Genomic DNA, 27,197 nt, shown 5'->3' on the forward strand with positions numbered 1-27,197 from the left:
ATAAAAAAACACAATACAGACAAATAATTCTATAAAAAGTCCCTAAATGAGAACTCATCTTTAATGCAAAATTCACAGGAAATAATGAGCTCAAAATTCATCCAACTTACTCATTTTGCTCAATCCTTTTTTGCTTTGCATTCATTATTTCGGTCAATTGTGCAGTCTATCAGTTGTTTCACCATCTTCTCAGATATGTATTTTCTCTCTGACACCTGAAAACACACCATGAAATATCTATTTACTTTGAAATAATGCACAAACCACTCATGCACAAGATTCAAAGTTTGACAGTCAAAGTCAAGGAAGCTATTAAAAAAAAAAAAAGAAGATAGATCTCCTTAATTTTCCTCGCTCAAAACTAAATGTGTGACTTTGGGTATTACAAATAGAGCTGACTTTACTTGGCTTTACCCATGAGTGTCAAATTTATAGGCGTAATTTGTGAGATTAAATAAGTTATTTGTGATAGTCAGGGGTTGTTAATTTACTCAATGTCAAGTAAAAAAGGTTAGGAACCATTGTTTTAGCGGACAGCAAAGGGGCCTCCTGTGTGCTGGGCCCTTAACTCCCAGCTACCTACGCCCCTGCAAAACTCCCTTCATGGACCCTAGTTTTGAAAGAGCAGCTGCACACTATGAGCATCTGATGTAGGTTTATGTATTAATATCCACCAGTGCTGCTGTCATAAACTGTCGTGTGACATAATGCTCTGTAAAACGTTAACAAGCCCACAGTGTGGCACATAGACAGAGGACATCCAGCGTTAAGGAGATTAATTCTTGATCCGTGAACAACGGGACCTTGAAATTAGCATGTGGTTGCCATGGCGACGGACACACGCTAATCCAAAATGCTCCGCAGTGTTGACAGACATTTAGTAAAGTTTGTTTTTAAGTGCAGACCCGACCCTGTAAGCTACACCTAAATCCTTAAAAGATTTAAAACCTTTTTTTTTTTTTTTTTTTTTTAAATATAAATGCAGGATAAAGAGACTTAACGATAGGAGCAGAGAGGTTACAGGCAACATCCGCGGAGACGCCCGTCGCCTCATAACGGAGCCAGATTTATAGCGGGGAATTTATGGGCAGTTAAAAGTTTGCGTCGAGTCAAGGTTAAACACCAACAGTAACGGTACCGTTAAAGGACATATCTGCAAACATGAGGAGTCCCGGACATGAGAACAGTATTTTGGGGGGAGAAAATAGGACAGTGTTAACATAAGGTAACGTGAATTACATTAATATATCCCTGGTTTACGCTGCTAACAGACGTTAACGTTCGCCTTGTTAAACCCATGCTATGGTTAGTTAACATTAGCTTATTTAACGTCAAGCTAGTTTAAGTTAACTTGAACAAATCACTCCGAAAATGTAACGTTAACATTACCCAGTTAATTTTTTATCGTTAGCTAACGTTATTGTACTTGTTTAAAAACTATATTACAAGAGTTTAATGTAGCTGTGTGCCCCTTTAAGTCAGTAGTATGTAAAGTTAAATAAATTAACGTTACATACAGACAGTATTTTAGCTAGTCTTCAGTTAATAGCTAACCTAACATTACGTCACAACATTAATGAAAGTGATTAGTGTTAATTAACTTCCTGCAACCTTGTTAGCTAACCTCAAGCAAAGCAAAAATAATAATAGTAGAAAATATAACATTACTAGTAGCATTAAATTGAAATTTACACCATGGCTATTGTTAACTTTGAGTATTTATTTGGATGACATTTTGCAGCAACGTTCATGCTTATGTTTTCTGACATAGATATAGTTTATTTTTTTGCAAAATTAAAACACAAAAAAGGCAAGGAAATAGAATAATGCAGTACAATGCAGGGAGAGGCAAAACACAGAGGGCTTATATGAAGCCTCCCCCTAAAAAAACAACAACAAAAAACAAAAACAAAACAGCAATAATAGTATCTATTTAGGAACAGAAAATGTGAGTATGTGGGGATAATAGTTTATACTGTGATGACCCTTAAGCATAATAAAAATGCATCACAATGAGTAAAACAAGCTAAAACATGAATAATAATAATAATAATGATACTAATAAACTTTATTTATACAGCACCTTTTATACAGGAAATGCAGCTTTACAATAACAGCGGTATAAGCACTGAGTGCTTCACATGAAAATAGACACAATGGATGTAAAACAGACAAGGTAATTCAATATACTGTAAAAGGTCATTTAAAACAGTTTAAAACATGGATTAACTGATTCATAGAATCATAGATTTATAAAACTATAAATTATAAACTCAAGTAAGATTTATTTAACTCAATAGTCAATTTTATTTGCAATACCCAAAGTCACAAATTTAGTTTTGAGCTAGGAAAATACAGGAGATCTTTTATAATTTTTTTATAGCTTCCTTGACTTTGAGTGTCAAACTTTGAATCTTATGTATGAGTGGTTTGTGCATTATTTAAGTCCTCAGAGTAAGTAGTTATTTCATGGTGTGTTTTCAGGTGTCAGGGAGAAAATACAAATCTGAGGAGATGGTGAAGAATAAAAATATTGGAGGGCATCCCAACCGCTCTTCCAAGTGCAAGACAAAAAAGTCTGGGTCCCAGATTGCGTGCAGCAAGGACCTGGCACCTCAAGATAAACAAGCCCAAGGTGACATCCCAGCTGTTTCTCCAGAGCTCCAGACCAACAGCCAAGGTCAGCTGGGCTTTCCAGACAGCATCTACCTGCTTGCATCTGTGGTCTTTCAAAATAACCACCTGGAGAAGCCTGCAGCCCACCGGTTGGTGAATTATGGCAAAGAAAGAGGACTTTCATTACCTGAAGTCAAGGATGAAGAGATGCAACGTTTAGCTTATGAGCTGGCCTTCAATACACTTAAATGTGAGTGTGTAAGTGACTGGTAGAGTGAAGGTTGGTTTTGTACTAACCGTTTTTCCCTTTTACCTTCCGTCTTTCTTTCCTTATTCTGTCAACCTTGGGTGCATGAATCCAAACACTTTGTTTTGGGCAACTTCGGAGTGAGGACATCAGCAAAGGGTGTTTAGCAGCTCCTATTTTATTTCATTTTGGGTACATCAAATTGCAAATAAAATCTATTTGATTGCAGGCAAACAAACCGCCATTTGAAATGAGAATAAATAGCCCTGGGGAAGTTAATTGACAGGGAGAATTGGATATAGATAGATTGATGAAGGGCAAGTAGAAGAGAAAAAAATGGTTGAATGACCAGGGGGAATTCTGTCTGATGCTACAAATCAATGTGGCCCATAATCTGTTATCTGGGACTAGGGTGGGGTCTGGGTGGACGAAGTCACAGGGGTGTATAATCACCATGGTGATAAGGGAGGGGAGGTGAGCCGACTGTCAGTGCAGGAAGCTGGCTGGAATCGATTTAATGCGAACTCAGTGGATGGAGAGGTCAGGTAGCGGGAACACCCTCGTAGCCATGAATGATTTTTTTCCCTCTCACTATCCGTCCGCTTAACTCAGATAAGCCTCAGGACTACATGCCCCACAATTAATGCAGATCACCTCAAAATATCCATCATCACAAGCCCCAGCCTTGTTGCAGTAACCTATATAAGTTTTACTGCTCTAGGTCATAGTACTTACATTACCAAGTGAAATTGCCTCAATTGCTGAGGATAATGACAAGAGAGAACTTGGAGATCTCTTTGCTAGGACATTGTTTCATCCATCACTCTTTTCTTTTCTCTGTCAGAGGATGCCCATATGCACTAACCAGGATGAGGAAACTGCTGTTACTGTAGGAATGTAAAAACATTTGCTCAAGAGCCTGAGCTCTACTTACAGGGAAAATTGGACTGCTTGAGTTTAGAGCAATTACAGTATACTGCAATTTGTGTTAAATTTAATCCCCTTTTTGTTCAGATCTTATTTCAAAGACAAATATTCTCTGTCTTATCAGTGCTGTGTTAGTACAGTTCTTCTCTTCAGGTCCCATCCCCCATCTGTGACATTTTTAGTATCAGATCATTTGTAGAGTTTCAGCATGTTGGGTACTAAAACAGAGATAACTTAAACAAAGGAGGAGCTACACATGCCATCATTGTCTAATTTACAGAATTATAGGTAGATACCTGCACTGGTTACATTGTCTCTGGTTTTTATGCCTCCGCGCCAGTGACAGTTGTGGCTGGAGGCATTATGTTTTCTGTACGTCTGTCCCATTCTTGTAAACGCAATATCTCACGAACGTCTTGAGGGAATTTCTTCAAGTTTGTCATAAAATGTTCACTTGGTGTTAAGGATGAAATGATTGTTATTTGGTCGTCAAAGGTCAAGGTCACTTTAACCGTAGGTCCATTTTACTCTAGTAGACGCAATATCTCAAGAACACCTTGAGGGAACTTTCTCAAATTGGGTAAAAACGTCCATTTGTACAATAAATGATTAGAATTTAGTGGTCGCTGTGACTTTGCGCCTGTCTCATTCTCGAGAATGCAGTATCTCAAGAAGGCCATAAGGAAATGTCCTCCAATTTGGAACGAACATCCACTGTGACCTAAGGATGAAATGATTAGAATTTGGTGGTTAAATGTGCACATAACTCAAAAGTTCATAGATTAATTTTGACAAAATTCCACACAAAGGTCTGATAGAATAAGATCATGCAGTGATGATATTTTATATCCAAAAGGTCAAAGTTCAACTTCAACTCTAATTTATTATAAGTTTTTTTTACATGGACTGTGGTCTAATAGAAAAAAGAAGTAGGAGTTTTTCTGTATCTGAGGTTAAATAAGTTCCTGTTGCTACAGTTGCTATATTTGCACAACAAATTGACAGTACATCATTCTTACACAAGAAGAGTAGCTCGGTTATGATTATGAATGAAACTTTACTCCGGTGATGGAGACATGATTGTCGACTTGCCTCGATCACATACATATTTTGGTCACATGTTAGATGGCTGTGTGGTGAAATTGGGTACAGATGAAATGAAACTGCCTGGAAGCCAATGTTAATCTCTCCTCTTCCTCCTCCCATGAACAGCCTGACTTTTGGTGCAGAAATTGATTTGCTAGTGACACACACCCATGCTGGCAGACACACACACACACACACACAAGACACATCATTCGTGCACTGCCTTGGAATGACTGATCCGAAATTGAGCTGAGGTCAGTTGTTAACCTAAAGAAGAAATGCTTCAGCAGCGAAAAAAAAACACGCAGAGCAAAATGCCAATGAGCTCTGGTATTGATCTTGTGATTATAACTCTTATCTGCTTAAAACAAAAAAGTGGCTCAGTAAGCTCCGCATCGGTGGCTGAGGACACAGACTTGTCTGTTGCTGTGATTGTCAGTCAATACTAAAATATGGAGTGGGAGTTGGCAATGATGTTTACCCTGGTGTGGATTTGACATTTCATAGACAAAGACGAAACTAAAGTCAGCCAAATGACAAGTCAAGCTAGTCAAGCTGTTTTTGCCTTCCCTTCTCTGCCTTTCCTCCTCTACTTCATTCTGTCGCCTTTTTTTTTAATATCTTCAGGGCTTTTCTATATCTTTGACCTTTCCTGTCTCTGCAAAAAGCCTTTTTTCATATGTGAGTGACTGACTGCTTGATCACTGACCTGGAGGCGGTTTATGTTTTCAAGGTTTCATTTCTTGTTGTGTTCTCAGTGCCCGAGGTATGTGCAGATGTTATGGAGTTATGTAAAGTTATTTTTATGTGAATTTTTTTACTTGTAAAAAAAAGTAGTTGACCTTGTCGCTGGCCATGAGAGCCCCCCCCCCCCCCCCCTCCGCTTTCCTCTTTCTTTCCACTGGCTACTCCTCTGAGTATTTCTGCCTCATTGTCCATACTGTCCAGCTGGGCTGCCAGACGCCCTTGTCAGATGACTGTGGCTGCTGTATTCTCTGTGTGCAACTAGAAAGGTTCTTTGGACCACTTTGTGTTAGGCTGGATTTAGAGCATGAGAGAGAGAAACACTGCCTTTTTTGTCCTTGACCACAATCAGAAGAACAGCCGCCACCAGTATGCTGCAGCAAATATTATTGTGCAGGTGCATAATACGTAAGACCGATTTGCCATTTAGACCAAAGGTGACCGTATAACTTATGGCATGTAGCCTACGTGTTTTGGCTGGTCCTCTGTTAGATTAATGTGCAATCGGGTGCACTGATGTGGAAAACTGTGAGACAAAGACCTGGTTGAAGAGAAGAGGAGCCTGCATTCAGGTCTGGCTCTTTCACTAAGGATTTGTTTGACCACAGTCACCATCAGTCACTGCTCATTGTGTTATACCTGGATGGAAGCCACAAACACACAGCCTCAACATGGGTCCTCTGATGACTAGTGCCTCCTGCTGGTGTTGGATTAATTTCTTGTTAGGCTGATTTTAAGTCATTTTTTTTATGTCATTTTCTAGAGTCAGGGGTTCTGATTTGAGGAACCCAGGCACCGTGTCTCTGGTGTAAAGATGTCCACTGTAAGTGATTCATAGCAGAATTTTCTCTGTGTTTTACTCAACCTGCTGTGTGTGATTTATAGCATGTGAAAGACTATGACCTCTACAGACCCAACCATCACGGCTCCCTCTGGGGTCTGTGCTGCTCTGTGTGCACTGAGTGTTTATCTCTTCAGGGCTTATCTCTAAGGCCTTCTGCAGTAATGGCCGCTATTGTAAACCCCATTGACCCGTACCTGCTATAAATTAGACCACTGCTGATGATATGCATTTGTTCCCCCAATTAAAGATAAGCTCTATTACCTGCAAACATTTATTTGTGCACCTGGCTGTTTGTGCGTGTATATGTAGATGTAACTGCATGCAGATGTGTGTTTGTCCTGCCCTACACGCTATCTACCCAGCGTGCGTTTGGCTGCGACCCAGAGTACCATTTGGCATGATTGGAGATGTTGTGATAAGTTAGCAGCAGTGTCTGTGGTTTCCATGGTGTCTCAGTGGACCGGCTGGGCTTACCTCCTATTTGCAGCTTAAGAGGTGTGTCTGTCAAGAATAAGAATTAACCAAGAAGGCAACCATGCGTGTGGTAGACACATACTGCACGGGCATACTAATGATCTCACCCTTATACAAACACGTCCACCTCATTCCCACCTTTTATTTACTCCTCTGCAGTAGCATAAAGAGGATTTTTTCCAACCGCCCTAGAAACACATCCGCATTAGGGGAATGATCCTTTTACCCATTTCCAGTGTGTAATGAGCAAACACTGTACCTGCAGAGCGGCTTTGGAAGCAGCTCTTTCTTAATCCTGACATGATAAGCTGGATAGTGTTGCCAGCTCTCCATCTCACTCATATAGAAAAGCAGAGCCCACTGTTCACAGATGGGAATGGAAGGGATAACTCTACGTATGTTTTCATGTGGATTTCAGAGAGAAGGCACCCTGTAGGTTAGTAAGACAGTTGCTGCCTTCATGATATGACAGCCAGGGCATGGGGATTAAAAAAGTCTATAAACCATGCATAGATATTTGATAGGCAGCTCCACCACTTTACAATTCATTGTTACCTTCAGACTACTGTCCAGGTTTGATAAAGACGGTCAAGCAAAGGTTAATTGAGTTGCCTGGGAAGAAAAGGACAACTCCCAAAACTTACAGATCCAGTGAGAAGGATTTAGGGGGATTTATTGGCAGAAATGGAAGACAATATAATAAGTATGTTTTTTTAGTGTATATAGTCCTGAGAATAAGAATTGTTGTGTTTTCGTACCTCCCTGATGGAAAAAGATTTCAGCACACTTACATTTATGCAGTGTTTCACTTGTGTGTTCCACTTGTGTGTTTTAGTACCTTAGTATGAGCTGTTTATATCTACATAGGGAGCAGGTCCTCGTCTATGGAGATTGCTATGTTGTACTGCCATGTTGCTGCAGAAGCCCAGAACGGACAAACCAAACACTGGCACTAGATCGGGCCATCTGCATTTTTGCATTGATGTGTAGTCCACTGATTATTTTTATGTAAAATTGCTTTATTCAGTGTTTTTACCAGTTTAAATCGCCTTTGTGAATAGTTTGGCACCCATTAACCACTTCCTGAACGTCTGGATTAAATTGTCAGAGAAAAAAGGCGTGCACACATAAACAGGTGCTAGGATAGCGACCTTTCTTTGACATGCCAAACAGTGTTGGAGAAACCTCTATTTGTAACGTGACACTGCTTTATTCAGTGTTTTACTGATTTTAATCACCGGGTCTGTTTGTTTTGGAGAGGAAAAAAACTGTGTGGATAATTCAGCTCCCAGTTAAAACCTCCTTAACAATGACCACTGACAGAATTCTAACAAGTAGAAGTTTCAACTGGTTGCAGTCTGCAGTCCTCACAGCTCAAAAGCCAATAAAACCTCCTAAAACTTACACACTGTTCCTTTAAGAACACATCCTGTTTGTGTACAGTACAAAAGTGTAACATAAGTCAGTCATGTTTGTCCATGAAGTCACCTCTATATCATTTGTAAGTAACGTGTTTGGTATGAAGTGCACGTGTGCCTGTCATACTTGGTTTCACTGTTCTTGTTTAGACGTAGCCTGTTTATTACCTCAGATGTCATTAATGTCATTAGTCCTTCGCTTACACACACCCACTCACCACAGACACAATAAGTGAAAGAAATGAAGCAAATGAAGAATCAGATTAACTCTAATTAAGCACCAAATAAGCATTTAATCACGGGAAATTAAACCCACCATCTAATTGAATTATCCTTTCAAATTAAATCACAATCATTAGGGGTGCCTCTAGGAGCCTCTCTTGCTCTGTCTTAATCTCTTTTCTCTCTTTTTTCCGAGACATGTTCTCATCATTAGATATGGATTTGTCCTCCGTAGCATATATCTTACCAGTTAATGGATAGGGGTAATTCCTTGTGCCTCTATCTCATGCTCCAAAGGGGAGAGTCGAGGCCGGTTTCGAGGGATAATTAGACATTGATATAAAAGATGGCACTAATATGCATCGTTATTACTCAGACACATAATTAGTAAAGGAAATCCCCATTACCACATTTCCATCCTTCTGCCTAACCTTGTTTCACGTCTACTTTACATTTCTGTACAGATCAAGAGCTGCTGGAGGACATCATGATTGACAGCTGCTTTTACCTCAGTCAGCCAATGGTAAGTGAGTTCCGCAGAAGCAGTATTTCTTTTAGTTTAAGTGTAGTAAACATGTTTAATTTGTTGGTGTGTGTTGGCATTATGGAACAAAGAGCTGCATCTGCTCAATTTACTGCTGAAAATCAAAGTCCTTAAATTCTGAAATTAGCTAGAAAAAGTTTTGTGGTTTACGATGCTATTAATTTGTTTACAGTTTTGTTTACTTGGCGCTGTTTTCCTAAACTCTTTTGCTTACTATCCTTTGACGGTGCTTTGACTCTTCAGCATTCATGTCCTGCTGTTCATACTCCACACACTCTTTGTTCTTTTCTCCAGTCCTCTAATCAGTAACAGCAATATTGATGTATTACACTGATACTCTCCTTTCATCAACTCACAAAGCACCTCATGTCTTTTCTATTCCCTTCCCTAATCAATGACAATTGCTCCCTTTGGAGTAACACATCTGAAAGGTACTATGAGGCAGAATTTGCCTGGCCGTGTCTTTTCTTTTATTACTTTTCTCAAGCAAAACTCCCCATTAATTAGACATAAAATCAAAATGCCATAACAACCCAGGGGCAGGGTGTTTGGATGATGTGGCGTCGGAGTGTATTCTGCACAGTGTCTCTCCTACATACGTCCTAGAACCAGTGTGCTGAATGTTATTAGTGATACTAAGGCTGTGCTGTGTAGTTGTAAAAGAAAGATTCCCAGCACAGCCGTGTACCTGCGGCTGTTAGACAGTAGATGAACGCTCTGCTACTTAAATGAAGAGGTATCCTCTGGAGGAGATTGGCATGTACTTTTGCCCTACTTTTAACACTCCACATAAAAGACGCCGTGGAAAGAGGAGGGCTGCTCTAGCTGCTGCTTCTCTAACAGTCTGCTTGGTGATAAAACATGCACAGAACTAGTCTGTGTGTGCATAGCTGATAGAGAAGAAAAGCCATATGAGCAAGAGATGGTGAATGTGTTAACAGGAAACTAAGCTGTCACTGAGCGTACAGATTGTAGACAACTAATGTCTACTTCAGAGAGGACGCAAACATATACCGACACATTAATACACGTGAATGTGTGTTTGCAAAGCAACCCCCTCTACGCACACACTCACACATACACTCACACTGTAGCCTTGTGAATTATGGCCCTAGGTGAAATGAATGGGTCTCCCTATGTGTTGGTGGCAGGTCGTTACTCTGCATCCCTCCAGCGAGACAATAAAGCCCAGACACAATGAGACAGTCTTTAGAGCTCACTGTTACCTCCTTTACACTGCTGGCATCTATAAAGTTCAACCTTGATAGAGAGAGGAGAAAGAGGTGGGCGAGAGGAAATAGGCGGGCTGGAAAAAAAGGGAGTATATAAGGGTATTGGGAAAAAAAAGACTTGCATGCTTAAAGAGCCTAAGGCGCATTTGATCACAGCGGAGAGAGACAATGAAGGCTAAATCCTGAGGAGGTTGGACATGAATGACATTGAAGGTGTGACCCAAGCATATTAGGTAAACTGGTACATTAAACAAGCCCAATGTCAAATACGCCATATGAAACTTAAATTACATCCAGAAACTGCTTGGAAATAGTTTACATAGTAATGAAGAAAGTATCAGCTGAGTCAATAGTACATATTAATGTCATGTATCATAATTGCCTTTACTGTGAAACTCAGCTGTCTCATAATAGTAAATTGAATTTAGCTATTGGCTTAAGTTTAGTATCTAGCATTTGGCAGCTTAGTATTAACTTGAACATTATTTTCAAACCCAGCTGGTGGTTATGTGATAAAATAAAAAAAATAGTCAGAATTTAGTAAGACCAATCAGTCTCTTATGTCATAGACCTGCATTTGAGGTGACTAAACACAGCAGGCATGTTTACTGCAGGCCAGTTTCCCACCATGGGATTCTGTTGCCAGGCATTTTAATGACTGGGAATTTTCTCACACCCAAGGGTTTAACCTTGGTAAAGGACAAGTGGAACTTGAGGCAGAGAGGAGGAGGTTGAGAGAGAAAAAGTGGTGTGCCACAACCTGTCTCTGAAACTGACCTTTCCGAAAGTGAAATTAGAAGCCTCTGGAATGAATAATAAGCACTGGGTAATTCCTTAGCTGCAGAATAAACCCTTGTAGCGCTCTAGCTTCTCGGCCCATTAGCCCAGTAGTGAGGATGTTGCAAGCTGTTGCTGCCGTGGAACACCATCTGCCACTAATGTGGCTGGTGCCCTCCCACCCTCAGGGACAGCAAGGTGGAGAGAGGGAGCGAGAAAGAGGGACATAGACGTAGCAAGAGGGAGAGAGTGCGTAATGGATAGATAACTGTAGAGGAGGAGAGGTAGAGACATAACTTCAGGCTTCCTCCGATGTTTAATTAAGTGGCAGGAGTGAGGTCGTGGCAGGACATCCTTGAGCTACCGTGTGTGTGTGTGTGTGTATCAGTTTCTGCAACCTGGATAATTCAGTCTCTAAATTAACACAATAAATGGTGTCACTGAACTGTATCCTTCGGTAGATAACCAAAATAGAACAATCATCAGTACATTACCAAATGTCAGGTTGTGTGTGTCTTGGTTTAATGCACATGTGCATTTTAGATACGTACCATATGCGGCTGACCTTTGAGGCGTAACCATTCGCTGATTACAAGCTTGTGTCTCAGGCATGATATTAGAAATTAGAAATTTGTTTATCAGGCATGCAGCCTCTGTCTTCGTTCCTCATTTTTCTTTGTTCTCTTGTTAAAACAGAAGTCACCAGTTAACTGTGCTTTTTTGTTCTCATGCTTTAGCCGGATGATCAGATGAGCCTTGTTGCCGTCATGCTCTATGACTTCCAGGACAGAAAGTTCCTCCCACGGGAACGACAGGGCGTGGATGAGATTGTACAGGAAGTTAGAGATGTGGAGAACTACCTCCTCAGGTGAGGAATGAAAAATAACAAAAAGGAAAAGGAAAAAAACGAAGAAAGAACCAGATGTCCCAGTGGATTTATAAAAGGGAATATAAATTGAGAATATGGAAGACGGTAAAAAAAGAAATTCTTTTGTATGTGTTCTACGTAGGTATAAAACCAAGCTGGCGGCCTCTCTGGCCCGCTGCAGGATCAAACATGATCTCTTGTCCATTGAGTGTATCCTGCCGGAGAGTGTGAAGAAGAAGCAGGAGAGATCAAGCAGCCTTCCACTTCACGCATGGGTCAACACACAGAGGAGCAGGTAAGCCGAGCACACACGAGCATACACCACTCGCTCGCCCCCTCAGAAGCAGATGACGTACACGTGCACACCTGAACACAGAGCCAGGAATGCACTGTAAGCAGATATAGAGTGTGTGCACACCTAAACCTACACACAGACCTTTAACTTGGGGTGCTGCCCAATGTTTTATGGGCTAGGTGCCCAGCTGACATCCAATTAAACCACTGGACTATGTGTGTGTGCGTGTGTGTGTGTTGGTGTGCTAATATGTGTTCTTGCAAGCACCCCGACAGGCTGATTCAGTTAGGTGTAAATCCTGCAGCTGCGGACAGATTCAATCAGCAACAACCCTCAGCAAGCTCTAGGACTGTAAAGGTCACCTGTTGGGACTAGTGGTGTATGTGTGTGAGTGTGTGTGTCTGTGTGTGTGTGTCTTAATGGCTTTTACAGCACATTTTACTACTGAAGTCTTTTAAAAGGCCACATAGCAATTCTACAGACCATTATTATCTATGATGACAGTCTTCCTCTTTCTCCCACCTCTCACCTTCATCTCTTCCCTTCTCTCGGGCTTCCACTAATCTGCCCTCCTCTCTCCTCGCCTCTAGCCTTGATGAAGTCCAGAGTGTGCTGAAGAGTGTGGGCTTCTCACAAGTGAAATCGATTGGGCAGCTGGAGGGCCAGACCTTCTGCCAGGATCCCCACTGTGGGGATGTACTGGTATTCCCTGCTCAGCTGAAAGCTCAGCTATACACCACCAAGCTGCTTAGCAACCACAAACTCATCATCCAGGTACAAGTTTCACAGAGAGAGGAGGTTTCTGACGAGAGCAGCCTCCTCCCCGCAGACTGTGGCTTAATATGGTTGTGGAAATCTGCTCAGCCCCATCAATCTCCTCTGATATTTATGATTTCACTTTGGTAATGGACTTGCTCAAATTGATTATAAGACTTAGATCCCTTATGCCAACTAAGATTAGTTTTCCCAGATACAAATATTTCACATCCGCTCCTCTCGTTTGGCCATACTTCACTTCGAGCCATAAAGAACCCTCCAGTCTGGGAGGGGGAGAGCGGTTTAGTCATTTAATTTCTACTCCATTAAAGTCAAGCTGCCATACAAACTGTAAGCAGCACACAGCACCAGAACACAATTAAATCAGATTTTGCAGCCAAATTCAATCAAATATTCAACACCACTGCCTAATTAATCACCTTTCCCGCTCTCCATTTTATGAGTCTCCATCACACTTTCTCTCCTCTGTTTTTCTCGCTTTTCAAATGTCCTTGTTCGTCTCCGCCCTGGATTGTCTTTCCCAACAAACCCTGTGATCTGGATATTAACTACAGAAACTCAAGCTAGCCCAGTGGTTCCACAGGGATATGTTCAGCACTATTTCCAGAGGGGACCCCACTGATTGAAGGACATCTTACTCTTATTCTTTCTCAGGATTCCTGCTTTGCTGTCTCCCCTCCTCTTGCCTCCATACCTGCTTCGCTACAGCTGCTCCTAACTCCCTGTCTCCTCTCATCTATTCCCAGCTCAATTCTATTTACCACTGTCATACAGTGCAACTTTTCTTCCTCCTTTCTCTTATCTTAGTTTGTGTCTCATCAGTTTGAGTGCTGCTGCTGCTGCTGCTGTGCACAAACCTGAATCTAGGCGTCTTGTGTTAAAGCCTGTCGGCCTCTTTATCAAACTAATGCTTTCACTCAATGTGTCTGCAGGATAAATCTTGCAGCTTGGGCCCAAATGCAGTGTGCTCCCTGTTACCAGAGGAAGGAGATGTTCTTATGGCGGGCTGCATCTCTGGCCTCACCGTCTGCCACACTGCCTCCCTAATCGCAGAGAAACATAAAGCCAACAAAAGCAACCACCAGCCCACAGTCTACGCTTGTGTCAGTGATCGCACAAATGTTCAGAGGGAGGAGCTGCAGCAGGCCGTCGCTGCCATGGGCTGCAAGAGTATGCATAAAATGGATGCGTCCTTGAGTGCAGTGTCTGTTTGTGACTTTGTATGGGAGACAGAAGAGGAGATTGACAGAGAGAGATGGAAGCAGAGAATACAGCAGTCAATTTACTGTCTTTGTTTGAGGTTATCTTTGTCTTTATAATAGAAAGTGAATAGTACCTGTTGGCCTTGTCACACAAATGCACTGTTTTTTTTTTGTTTTTTTTTCAAAGTGACTGGCCATATTTTGGGGGGAGCAAATGCACACTTTGGGGATCAAACTATTATGGTAAAGTTAAGTGATACCAATTTGATTTTGCCAACAACCAGAGCAAAAGTAGTTGAAAGATTGGTAGTTGTCACCCAATTCTCAGACTCTTGTATGCAGGCAGTGCACTTAAAACCAGACAATGTCTGATGAGATTCTGAGCTGTATGTACGTGCTGATAGCGGCTGCCACCTCAGCTAATCATTAGGGAAACAATTAAGCGCCTGTAACAAAGCTGACATTTTTATAATTGCAAAAGACGCCTTCAGGCAGGGTATTTATCTACAAAGAAACATAGTGGGAAAAGACTGTTTCCAAATGTGTGTCAGTGTCATTAAACCGTACGTGTATTCTGCTCAGATGTGAAGCTGATACCAGAGGTCTTCCAGTCTTTGGACGGCGGTGACAAGCGATTTCAGAGGGTGCGCGTTATCCTGCTGATGCCCAAGTGTTCTGTGTCTGCAGTCAGCAACCTGGTTGAATTCATACTGCAAGAGAATGGAGGTACACAGTGATCTGTGCATTATAGCAGAGCCATTAAGTGAGGACTTCAGAAATACATGTTGTGGCTTTGTCTGTTTTACACCCAGTTGCGTCCACACTGAAAGAAAACAGAGGTACATGTTTAGGATGCTGCGTGCAGTGTGCGCACAATTTCCTGAGTTCATACTGCATGACAAGTAGCACACAAACTCACAGTCTGTGAATGCAAATTATGCAGATTCCTAAACCTGCATAGCTCTCTTGCTATTAACTGTTTCTACATCATCATATAAAGTCTGCTGTGAGTGTTTTTTAAAGGTTTAAAGCAGATTTACTAAGATGTAAAAGTAGAATTGTAGTCAGCTACTTTTAAGGTTTGATGCAGCAGAATTTATTGATAAGCAGTGACTTAAAATATAAAACATAAATCTAAAATAGAGCAAATTCACATTTAAACAGAAGATAGAGAGCATTACCATAAATAACGATTTACATTTCATGCATTTTATTGCTATGTTTTATGTAGTTTTGAAGATTTGTTTTTGATGATCCATCCACAGTTCTCCTGCAGGCTGCACATCTTTACTCTTTAACAACCCTGTCAAAGAAAGCCCTTCCATCTACTTAAGTGGATGTCATTTATATTGGAGTTGTTTAAATATAAGCCATTCTCATGCACAGCACATTGGTAAACAGATCAGTTAATAAAACAGAGACTCTGCTCTTTCTCAGACACAGAACTGCTGCAGGACTTATCCCAGGGCTCCATAGCCCAGAGCAAACTGGAAGCTCTGGTAACCCAGCAGAGGAAGGATATTGATCACGCCTTGAAGTGTGAGTGTTGAACCACCTGCTCTCATGTTGACAAGCGCACACACGCACACACACACGGCATATGAGCGCAGGCTCGAGCGTGTAGCCTCTCTCACCTCTCTGACACAATGAAGCTTATACGTCCTAATTATCTAATCTCGTGTGCCATTAGGCTGAAGCCTGTGGTATCCCTGGGAGATCATCTGAGTCTTAATTAGGAATGTTAATGTTGCTCCGCGCCGGTCGGCAACAGTCCTGCAGCATTCCTCGCATATTGTAGACAAGTGATTACTAAGTCTGCTTTGTATTGCACACATTCTGAAGAACTGAATTTGACAGAGAGACCTGCTCTGCATCATATTGTATTCTATACAGGTGCTGCGGCTCTAATCTGCAGTCAGTGATTTCCTTCTCAGGTGTAGTTTATTATGTAGTGTTTTATTCCAACCAGTAGCACGTTTATCTGCGTCCAGGAGCTTCACTCATTAGCCTCAGTTCGTCTTGTATTGTTCAGCACTCCTCTTTCTGTCGTCTGGGTCATGTTCATCGAGCAGTTGGAGTCTTACTGTTCGAGGCAATGAAAACTAGCTCCTCTAATCACACTGCCATCGATCAGCCCTCTTCTGCATTTTTTGCCAGTGTAGATACTTTCTAATAGGACTGTTAATTAATGGTGGGTGTGTATCGAGTGCTCTGGCGCAGTTGAGTCGATGGTCTCATTTCAGTAACTCCACACAGGCACACACATGGACAGATGCTTACAGACATTTACAAACACACCTCCGTAGCCCTTAATGTCCCAGCTGTGAGGTGGTTTTATTATAGAAAAGGACATCTGAATAACAAATACTTGTGCCTCATGCCTCTCGCTCCTTGGATTCGGTTCCGCTTCCTTAGAAGCAATATTTCACGTTTGTTTGGAGCCGATTTGCCACATCTGAGCAGGTTTTATTTGTTATCAGCTCTGCGTTAATTGTTTCTGTCTGGCTATAATTAGTGAGCAAGAAAGAAATCAAAGCTCAAATGAAGGAAATCAAACGGCCGATAGCTTCACAAATCTACAAGCCAGCAGCAGTTGAATAAAATGAGCCATGTATATACACAAACAGTACTAAAGAATTAATATTCAAGAGCCCGTTTCTTCAAAGGGAGCGCTTGATGAGGAGGATGGCTCAGTTTGAATAATCAAATTTAATTGTCATAAAATTAGATGAGGAAACTTTTTGACTGAATGTGCGTGTGATTGTCTGTCTTCCTGCTTTAATTAGACATGGAATTAGTTTGTTGTCTAGGATTGTGGTCTCGTGTCAGTGAAGTAGCTTTAGTTTAATGTCTTGGTAGTATGTGTCACAGATTTATTTACAATTAAAAGTGCAATACAGTTGCAACACACATATTTATATACATGGAAAATGTTAATACAGTCCACATATTTCTATGTATAGTCCCCAAGGTTTTGGCAGTGGTGTACTCTACCTGTTCCTCATACCAAGAGGAGAATGAGGAGGTGGTGAGCAGAGCCCTGGAGCGAGCCAAGACCCGCTCAGAGCAGGAGGGGGAACCAAAACAGGCAAACTTCAGGTCAGCCTCGGGTCTCTGTACCTCAGTGCCCTGGTGCACTTTATGCATCTGTCTCAGTCATTGTCTTTCTTTGTCTGTTTGCCTTACTGTCTGTCAGCCTGCTGAGTTGTTTGTCTGTTTCCGTTCAGACAGGCTTCTGTCAAAGTCTCAGCACACCTCAGGCAGAAGCTGAAGGAGAAAATATAATCAAAAGTCCCATTTTATGTCTCTAAATGCTGTGAAAAGGGCAGAAAAAACCCTTTTCAGACAGCTCCCCTTCTTATAGAGATTCTTTATATTTTGAATAGTTATTCTTTTGTGTGTGTGTGTGTGTGTGTGTGTGTGTGTGTGTGAGTGTGTGTGAGTGGTGTGTGTGTGAGTGTGTGAGTGGTTTGAAGAACTTAAGAGTTGTTGAAGTTTATCCCTCCTGTAGATCTGGATGTACTAAGACCGACTGCTCTCTGCAGTAGGCTGGCCTGGTGTGCTGGCAATGCCTCAGGCCAGCATAAATAAAACCCAAGTAATATTATTTGTATGAATAACTGGCTTTACTTATATAACTAATAGACTTGTGTGTATTTAGTTTACTTAACAGGACTCCTGTTAAGTTATTTTTTTTAAAGCTGCCTCTATGTGCAAACTGTATTTTTCTGTTTGTGTGTATGTGTGTTTCATCTAGGCTTAGTCCATCCCCGTTCAGCATTCCTGACCATGCTAAGGATCCAGAGAAAACAGACCCCTTCTTTATGCTGGAGCCCTCAGAACAGGGCAATGGCTGCTTTCTGGCTGTTCTCAGCAGAGAGGTAAGCATCACTTCAGCAGAATGCTCACAGAGCAAAGCAGTGGCTAAACCCTGATGAATTGACAAAGACAGGATGTTATCTGTATCACCAATATTCACTATTATTTATCTTGACACTTTATGTACCACAAGAAGTCATTGGTCAATTTAGTGTTTGAATATTTTATTAAGTATGGGAGTGACCAGAGGGAAGGACGAGTGATGTATTAATGTAGTCCAGCTGAAGTGCACATGCATGTAACACTCTTTACACCGCTGAGAAGCAACTGCTGTTAAGGTGCATATTTTTTTTACCGGCCTCATGGTACTGTCTCCAAAAAAAACTTTAATAAGGAGGGAATAAGGAAGGAAGGTAAAACCTGCAACTTTCCTCTTAAAATGTCAAAAAAAAAATGTTAAAAAGTCAATACTTTTCCCTCCCCTGAGGTTTCATGGTCTACATGATAATTTTACTTCTCGAACAGAATCTATTGTAGCTCCTTCAGAAATTTACACCACCACTGCTGCTGCTGCTTTCGAGCAGTGCAGCCAAAGAGACAAGCGGGGGGAAAAATTAAGCTCATTTAATATCCGGCCCTCGCAAGCTGTCTGGTTTCTGATGACAGGAATAATTCCAACATTCGCCCTGAACCTCAGCTGACCTTTCCAAGTATGATACCAGTGTTATTTTGCTGATTGCTATATGTTTTAGTGACGGTGTGTTCAGTGTTCAAAGTGACTGATCCTTTGCGTCTACTGAAGAACTCCCTTGTCCTTTTCTTGCGTTCTTCTGAGTCCTGAAAAGCCCTTGTAATACACACTGATGCAGAGACAACAGAGACAAGGTGATAGAGATTTGATTGGTGAGCCTAAAAACAAGTGTGGGAACTATGATTAAGCCGTTACGCAGTGCTGACAGCCATTTTTCAAGAACAAGTCATCCACTGGGAAACAGAAGCATGTTTGTCTTCTAGAAACAGAGCCCTTAGAAAGTTTTCTTTTTGTTATTTGGCGGAAAGGGGAAGGTAAGCTGGGTGCCAGGCCACAAAGTTGAGAACAGGGGGAAATGAGCATCACAGGCTGTGTGACAGGTACTTGGTCAAGCTGCTCGAAGAAATGAAAATGTTGGGTCACAGACACAGGCGTTGTGTCCGAGTCTAATCTGGCAAGCAGACAGTGTGAGATGAAGGAGGAGAAGGTGGCAAGATGAGTGTGAATGAATGCTGATATGGGAGGGAAAAAATCAGATTTAGAGATAGTCAGGATGAGATGAAAGGATGAGAGAAGAGAGGGTTAGCTTCAGAGCTGCAGTTATAGCAGAGAATAGGTGTTGGATTTAAGTACCCAATGGAGGAATCATGTAGAAGTCCACATTTTGTGTGTTTGAAGGTGTTTATGAGTAACACTTGGAAATTAGATACTGTAGAAGTGTCTTTGAGGGGATTTGGGTTTGTTGTAGCTCTGTCTGAAAGGAGCTAATTATTGGAGAGCACTCTGTCTCTGACTCTATTGTGTTGTCTAGTCAAAGGCTTTCATTGCTTCATAAAGTCTCTCCCAAATTCATCGTCTGTCCTCTCTCTGTCTCACCTCCTCTCCTCCTCCACCTCTTTAGTATTTTTGTCGGTGGTTGTTAAGTTTGACAGTAAGACTATTACGGGAGGGAAGCTCAGCTCTAACTAGCTGTGGGTGCAGTCTTCTGCCGTGGATTAGTAACGGCGCATCAGCAAGTCTCATCAGGTCTGTGTGACCGGGCTTCCCCATGTCCTCATAATCCACAACGCGGCCACGTTTACGACATACTCCTTCACATTATGAAAATCCGCTCTTATGCTTATGATGCCAGTGCAGGGTTATTAAGCCATTTTACTCCCACCGGGTGTGACGTGCGCTCCGCACCGTGGTGTCTGTTCCTTTCCTGGCCATCCATCATGTTTTATACCTCCGCAGATAGGAATGAAAAGATAATCAAAGTGCTGTAATGGTGCCTCAAACAGGATTTTTTTCTCCCCACCTCCAATAAACTCAGCTAATCAAAAGTTATTGTGGCACTCTGAAAAGCGCCATAAAAAGAGCAATTATATAAGTGTTTGAATGCTGTCTGGCTTACATCGCCTGTCATAGCGCCGCCCAGTAAAGTTCTTTATGAGCCCTCCATACAGAAACAGCTGGGAACAATAAAGACAGTCAAGTAATGTGTTTCTGTCCTAATTTCCAGAAAAAGCAGAGCCCATCACAGGTGGACCCTCCTCTGACAGTCCACCTGTGATGGATGAATTTGGACAATAATAAGAGAGGATTCAGAACCCTACACTTTTCACATTGATTGTTTTCTTCAACGTTTAGGGTGAGCTTTATAAATGTGGGTGTAGTTGCCAAGATATATATACATACTGATTTTGGACGTAAGTATTGAAACAGAATGGGTTCAGCTCCAGGGTATGCTGTGGCAGCTAAGTTTGGCAGAGTCAAGAAGGAAATGAGAGATTTACAGAGTATGGCACAGTTGGTTAGTGGAGATGGAGAGGAAGTGAGATTTACAGGGGTGAGGGGGAGGGAAGGGCGGCAAGGGAGAGTGTCTGTTGAATAATTCAGCGCCCCCTGTCTGTATGAGTTAGCATCAATGAAGTTCAGGGCGTCCACCAAAGACTGCATTACAGCGGTGCCTCTGAAGCATGTTTACCTGTGTGCACAGAGTGTGCCAACACAAATACGTACATGCACAAGTGCAGTATGCAGTCGCATGTTTTACAGCATGTATGCACAAATACCTGTGTGCATAGAATTGCAAACAGCTTGTATAAACACATATATGCATTTGCCTTAAAGTACAAGCAAGCACTTAAAAACAAAATACGCAGTTAAACCCACACAGGCTGCACGTCCCTGTAGTGTACACTGTGCTTGTGAATAATTCAGGCGTTGAGAAGAGCAGTAGGCTGCAGTGTGGGCCGGTGCTGAGACAGCAGGTGACCCTGCAGCCACCAGCAAGGACATGGTGGCACCCTCCTTTCCTCCCCTCTCCTCTTTTCCTTTACTATAATGTGCAGCACCTGGACTATTAATTGTACTTTTTGAACGTACTTTTTAGTAAATAACTAAAATCAAAGGAGTCTTGTTCTTTCTGTGTAGAGACAGAGTGCAATTAAGCCCCGCCTACACCAAAGGGGAAAACAATTCTTTGCACTGCATTGACTTTGTATAGCGTGAAGGTGCCACCTTGTCACTTCCGTCTGCTAGCAAACAACAGAAATATGCCTATGGGCGTGTATCCACATAGCGATTTTCTTTGGCAGAAAACTAAGGCAGGGAGCGCTTCATCAAAAAGCTCTCCCAGTGCTTTTTCTTTTTCAGTGACACGCCACATGTGGGTTTTGTTTCTATAACATTATCTTGACATCAACATTAACTAGGTCGCTAACGTGGTGCTACGTTAACAGAGGGCTAAATACATAGTTAACAACAAGCTTAGCTCATATACAGTGATGAAAGCACAACACTCACCAGCAACATTCAGTGTCCGACCTATCTGCTCCCACAAATGGGCTTTTCTGTCTTTGTTGTGATGGTTTCACATAAAAGACAGACAGACAGTAGCTGAAGGAGCAGCACTGAGGACACCAACTCCTTTCTGACAAGTTCAGAGATTTTCAACTAGAAGCTCTTGGAGCGCCCGCACAGTAAAGCTGGTGCGCTCTGAAAAAAGACGCTGGACATGGCACTTCTTCTCTAGGTGGCTGCCTGTGGCTGCATACACTCCCTCCTCATTGGGAACAAATGAACAAAGAAGCTGGCGCTCAGAAAAAAAAAGCTATGTTGACACAGGCCCTAAAAAGCTGCTGCGTAATGGGATGCACTACCAGCCGGTTTAAGAACCCAGAAATAACTTTTTGAAAGATGCTAAACCTTTAAGAAGACAAACGTAGATACAGGCCAAAAGATGAGAGGTGTAAGCAATAAGAAAACTGGAATCATGACTCCCAAATATAAGTTACAGTTACTAGTTTGGTCAGAGAGGCTGTATAGATTGAAAATGACTAAGCTATGTAAAGCCAGGATTTGATCTGTGTTAGGTTAAATAATGATACTACCTGGTGATTCGATCAAATAGTTGTAAATATTTAAGTATTGTAAGAATTTCAGACTGATGATATTGAGTTTCTCAATCTATTTTCCTCTCTGGTACACATAAGGTGCTAATACAACCCTGACATGGTAAAATCTAATGTTTTTAGTTTCAGCCCTTGGCTGCATATTGTGCGATTGTTTCCCCTCAGGTGGTTTTTAGTGTATGACATGTTGTACTCTATCACTATGCCTGTCCATCGATTTTCTTGACAACCACTCATACAGTCGACTTCACACTTGGCAGGTGTGTTGCTTAGGACCTGTTCCGAACAGACATGTTTTGAATGGATGCTGCACTAGTATCCATTAAATGTTGATTATATGATTTTGCTTAGTGCTTAAAGAGTGTGGATGTACTGTATGATCAAGTTGCATTTTAGGGCAGATAAAACATTGTGTTAGACATATTTCTTAATGATGCCACCACATTTCTCATGTATAATAATAATAATGTACACATTTCTTACATTTGATCTGTCTGTGAGTAAAGTCAAATGACATCTCGCTATATGCTCCTGTATACAATATGTTTCAGTCAACAATACATACAGAGGTCAAAGAGTTGCCACATGAAGTGCTTGAGAGGGCAAATGCCAAAGGCATACTGGACAGGATCGGCTCCAACCAGCCAACCAGAAAAAAGCAGCATGGAAACGCCAACAGGATGACAAAAACGACCCATGCTCGCACCTCTCAGCACCACCCTTCTGTCAGCGCTCAGGCCAAAACCCAAGAGACCAAGGGCAGCAACAGTACTACTTTGTGTGGACATCAGGAATTCACTAACAGGCGACAGCTGTCACAAGGTGGGCATGATTATGTTAGTCCTGTATGTAGTAACAGGAACATACAGCTGATTAAAGGAGACATTTTTATTCCTTTAAGATTTTAGCTAAAAGGAGTAGCAAGGAAGAAGGTTTGGTTTAAACATAAGCATGTAATGTCTTGTACTGTTATTCCTCATCCTCTTTTCTGAGTGCTTTCTGTACAGTCCAACAATCCAGTCTTCTCCCTCCGACCTCCATCTCATTGTTTCTGTCCTTCAGGAAAAGCCAAAGCTCTGTGCCTGCAGGCTTCACACAACACTGTGTCCAGCTCCCTCTCTTCCTCCAAGCCAGAACACAGCACAACCAAGAAAACCCTCACCCCTGTGTCCAACACTACAACTCCTACCACCTCTCTGCCTCCCGCCCCTCCACCTCCTACCCCGCTGGCCCCGGTCGTCCGTCCCCGCAGAGCTCAGGTGGTGCTGAAGCCTGTCGTGTTCGTCCTGCCTCCTGTTCACTTCCCCAACCCTTTCTCACATCAGCATAACCGAACAAGTTTCAGCCGCAGCTTCAACTGCAAGTGGAGAACCCCGGTTCAGACAGTGCCCCTCTCCCGCTCCAGTGGCGGTCTCTCCGGGGATGCTATGGTCAGATCTCGCCCTCTGATTTGAGCTCACAAACACCAACACAGATATAAAACATGTATTAACTTTTGTGCCAAATGCTTACATAAATAAAGCCAGGAGAGTCTAAATCTAACACCAGATTATGTACAGTGTTGTTGATGATGTGGGGGAAAAAAAAGTCATCCTCAGTGCTTCTAGAGCCGTTATTACCTGTCATTATTACAGTGTCTCTGTGTGCCGTAAAGAACAACCTTGCCACAGTAAGAGTCTAATCAAACTGCATATATTTATAGGGCTGAGCCAATGTCATTTCAATGTGACTGCATGCTGAAAAGCTATTACATAGGCTTCCACTGACCTGAAAAATCAAAGGACGTATTCAAGAAGCTACTCCCTTCTTCTTTTGGTAATGCATTTATTGTCACAACAGATTACATTTACATGGTGTGGAGATGAGTGAAGAACAGAATCGAAATGATTTTTTAAGCATCTCTTGTTTGTCTTGTGTGTGTGTGTCTTTTTCACTTTGATCGGACTGCATTCACAGAGTTCATGTGGAGTGCAGGTGGTGGCCACGAGCCATAGGAGCAGTGTCAAGGTTTTGATACCAGTGACAGCAGACTTTCACTGCTGTATGTGCATATATGTGTATGTTTGTGTGTGTGTATTTTGTTTGTGAGTGGGAATAGACTGACTGGATTTACTGAGGAAGAGAACCGAACGGCACAGATTTGATCTTTTCCGTGCTGTCCGCGCAGAACAAACGCCACCATGTGCCACTGTTCATATAGACTCGAGCGCTTCACATCTGCCAAAGTCAAAGCCTGGATCTGGATTTCGTTGCTACCACATAAATCTGGGGTGTCTGCATAAAGATTCCTGAGGAAATTGTAAAGTTTAAACAGAAGCAATGTAACATTCTTGAGCTTTTAAACTCTAGTTTCTCTATAATGTATGCAAAAAGAATTTACAATCGTAACTAATTAAAAGCTTTAAAATACATTAAAAAGTGTTACCGTTCTTTTGCTGATCGACTCATCCATCAAGGAATGGAAGGTAAAAATTGCTGACCGACAATCTTTAATTGTGATTCGGTAAATGGGGAAGAGAGCAACCTTTTATGGGTCAGATTTTGTTTGTGCCAGTGTTAATCCAGTCATGGTCAAGTGGAGATGACTTGTGCTGAGAGCATCTATTACTTGTGTGTTCACCACTCTTCTCACCGAGACCCTTTTTTTAACTCGTCAATGTAAAACATATCCCATCAAGAAAACATGCAAAATCAAAACCCACATCTGTCACCGACACTTCATCTCCTCCCCTCTTATCTACAAGTTTTGTGCCCTAAATTCTCTCTTCCTACATACAATCATTTACATACACTTCATCGTTACAATCACTTCTTTCATCCTCGAAGGACATGTTAAGTTTTTTGTTTTTTATGGAGTCTGTCATACATCGAAGGGATCAAAACATTTTTATGCCATTTGGTGGGAGGGAGCGTGTTGGCAGGTCTGGTTTCTTTTCTTATTCAGCTGTTAAAATCCCATGACAGCAAGTCGACACCTTTTCTGTCCTGGAAGGCTCCCGTAGCTTGGCGTCTTGGGCGTCCGGTCCAGGAGCTCTGACTGTGCTGATGAGTGTCTTTACAGGACGGGACAGAGCATGAAAGAAAACTGAGTAAACCAGTGAGTGGTTCCATAAACCAGTCTGTTAATAGAAATGTGATCTATTCTTCCTCTGGGTTATTCTGTATCCTGTCTGTGGAGTGCTCCATCAAGTTATCCATTGAGCCCAGAGATCCGCATACAGTGAGGGCCAGTGAAGCACTTAGACACGGCAGCGTTCAAAGGTCAAAGTTCAACCAGTGACACCAGCTTTTCTTTTCCTCCTCATGAAACAGATGACCTTTTCTTTTCTTTTTTTTAAATCATCAGGTGTACTGGAGGATTGTTCTTTCCTTCATCTGCGGTGGTGTTTGTTAACATGTATGTACATCATTGGTTACCATGGCTGGTACGGATTAGGTGTTTTCGTGGCGATAGTGTGTGAGTGGCGTCCGGTTGCGGTTAGGAGAAGGGGTGCGGCGGTCACTGGTGATGGTCATTGCTGGGGGAGTTCCGACGGCTGTTTCTTGGGTTTCAGAGTGTCTATGAGAGACTGCACGCCACGCTTCACGCTGGTGGTCACCCGGCGGGTCACGGAGTCTGCGGAGGGCGAGGTTGAGGAGCCAGCGCGCTGGGAGGGCGGCCGTGCCACCAGACACTTCTGATACCGTAGCTAAGGAAGAGGAGGAGTAGAGGAGTTTTTATCATTTCGGTTTTAGGTGAAAACAAAGAAAACATGAAGCGAGATGAATGTTCCCTGCAGTTTATAGATCATTTATTAAAGGAATAGTTCTTAGCATGTGCTTATGTGTTGTCCTGCTGAGGGTTCGACAAGAAGATTGATACCAGTCTCATGTCTATACACTAAATATGAAGCTATCAGCAGCAGCCGGCCATCTTAGCATTAAGACTGGAAGCAAGGACACAGCTAGCCTGGCTCTATCACAATGTAACCAATCTCAAAACTCATTGGCTATAGGTCTGATGATGATCTAACCTGTGGCAACAGCCAGTGTTTTGGGGGGTTCCATTGTCGCCAACAGATAATAATGGATATCTGGGCCTAGACTTCCTTGTCCCTGCGCCGGTCTTGGTTTACAGTCTGATTCGAGTAGGTATAGATGCGGCTGTAGCAGCTACATGTGACCTGCCCACTGGCTACATGACTCCCCCGCCTTACCTACATGTCGGCCCACGTTCAGCCCCCTTCATATCATGGTCTGAAATGTACACTGTGTATAAAGATGGACAACCCATCTTCACTCACTCCCACTGATAAATATGAAGGCAAAATATCCTGGATTCGGCCGCTGCCATCTTGTGTTAATGACATAATTTGGAGTGTCTGAGAGTCTGTGCAGTAGTGATCACTGCAATATCAAGTTCCCGCCAATACACCCATCCGACCAATGGCAAATAGTGCCATTGTTCACAGGCACTCACAGCTGTCAATAATGGCGTCAGTCCCTATTTTATAGCATTAAATAACTAATTAAAAGCAAACTGATGAACACTTAAACAAACATCAGTGTGTACTCTAATCTTTTATTGTGATCCATGTCCAATCCACTAACATGAAGGGAGCAGGGTTTATGACCTTTACTGCAGCCAACCACTAGGGGCAACATAACTGTCTAGTTGGTGGGCTCATTCTGTAGCCTACTGACGGGCTAGGCTGGTAGGGGTGTGTTGCGTAGGCTCCAAATGGAATGTGGCTGTAACTATACATGTCTCATCCTATTAGCACCTTGAGACACAAGAATAATGTTGAGTTGAGAGACAACGTGTACAACTTGATTATTTCAGCCAGTTTAGTAAATCTAATATAAAGCTAAATCATCGTCAGAAGATAGCTGATGGGTTCCAAGACTGCATTTCGGCCAATGCATTCCCCTGCCACACAGACTGTTTACCTGCATGCAATCAAAGCCTGCTCAAAC

General features: G+C 42.2%; 2 protein-coding genes across 6 annotated transcripts in view; one reads left to right on the forward strand and one right to left on the reverse strand.

Annotated features, from left to right (window-relative positions):
- Window positions 1–859: 859 nt before the first annotated feature.
- Window positions 860–23,706, forward strand: LOC126389267 (putative methyltransferase NSUN7). Of its 2 annotated transcripts, XM_050042846.1 has the most exons (13): window positions 860–1,225; window positions 2,485–2,866; window positions 9,043–9,101; window positions 11,869–11,999; window positions 12,142–12,294; window positions 12,885–13,068; window positions 14,004–14,241; window positions 14,856–14,999; window positions 15,711–15,812; window positions 17,237–17,372; window positions 18,031–18,154; window positions 22,793–23,063; window positions 23,304–23,706. In XM_050042846.1, the coding sequence occupies exons 2-13, from the start codon at window positions 2,515–2,517 to the stop codon at window positions 23,693–23,695; spliced, it is 2,286 nt and encodes a 761-aa protein (XP_049898803.1). In that variant the 5' UTR covers window positions 860–1,225; window positions 2,485–2,514; the 3' UTR covers window positions 23,696–23,706. The 2 variants fall into 2 exon arrangements, with proteins under 2 accessions (XP_049898803.1, XP_049898804.1); XM_050042847.1 differs by lacking the exons at window positions 860–1,225; window positions 2,485–2,866 and adding an exon at window positions 6,235–6,443.
- A 106-nt stretch (window positions 23,707–23,812) lies between these two features.
- LOC126389266 (amyloid beta precursor protein binding family B member 2-like) overlaps window positions 23,813–27,197 on the reverse strand; it is a 58,032-nt gene continuing 54,647 nt past the window's right edge. For all 4 annotated transcript variants that reach the window (XM_050042844.1, XM_050042842.1, XM_050042843.1 and 1 more), the window contains one exon: window positions 23,813–25,930. In XM_050042844.1, the coding sequence (XP_049898801.1) occupies window positions 25,754–25,930 (177 nt within the window). In that variant the 3' untranslated portion in view covers window positions 23,813–25,753. The remainder of the gene's footprint in view (window positions 25,931–27,197) is intronic.

Source organism: Epinephelus moara, chromosome 4 (genome assembly GCF_006386435.1).
Source record: "Epinephelus moara isolate mb chromosome 4, YSFRI_EMoa_1.0, whole genome shotgun sequence".
NCBI classification, from domain to species: Eukaryota; Metazoa; Chordata; class Actinopteri; order Perciformes; family Serranidae; genus Epinephelus; species Epinephelus moara.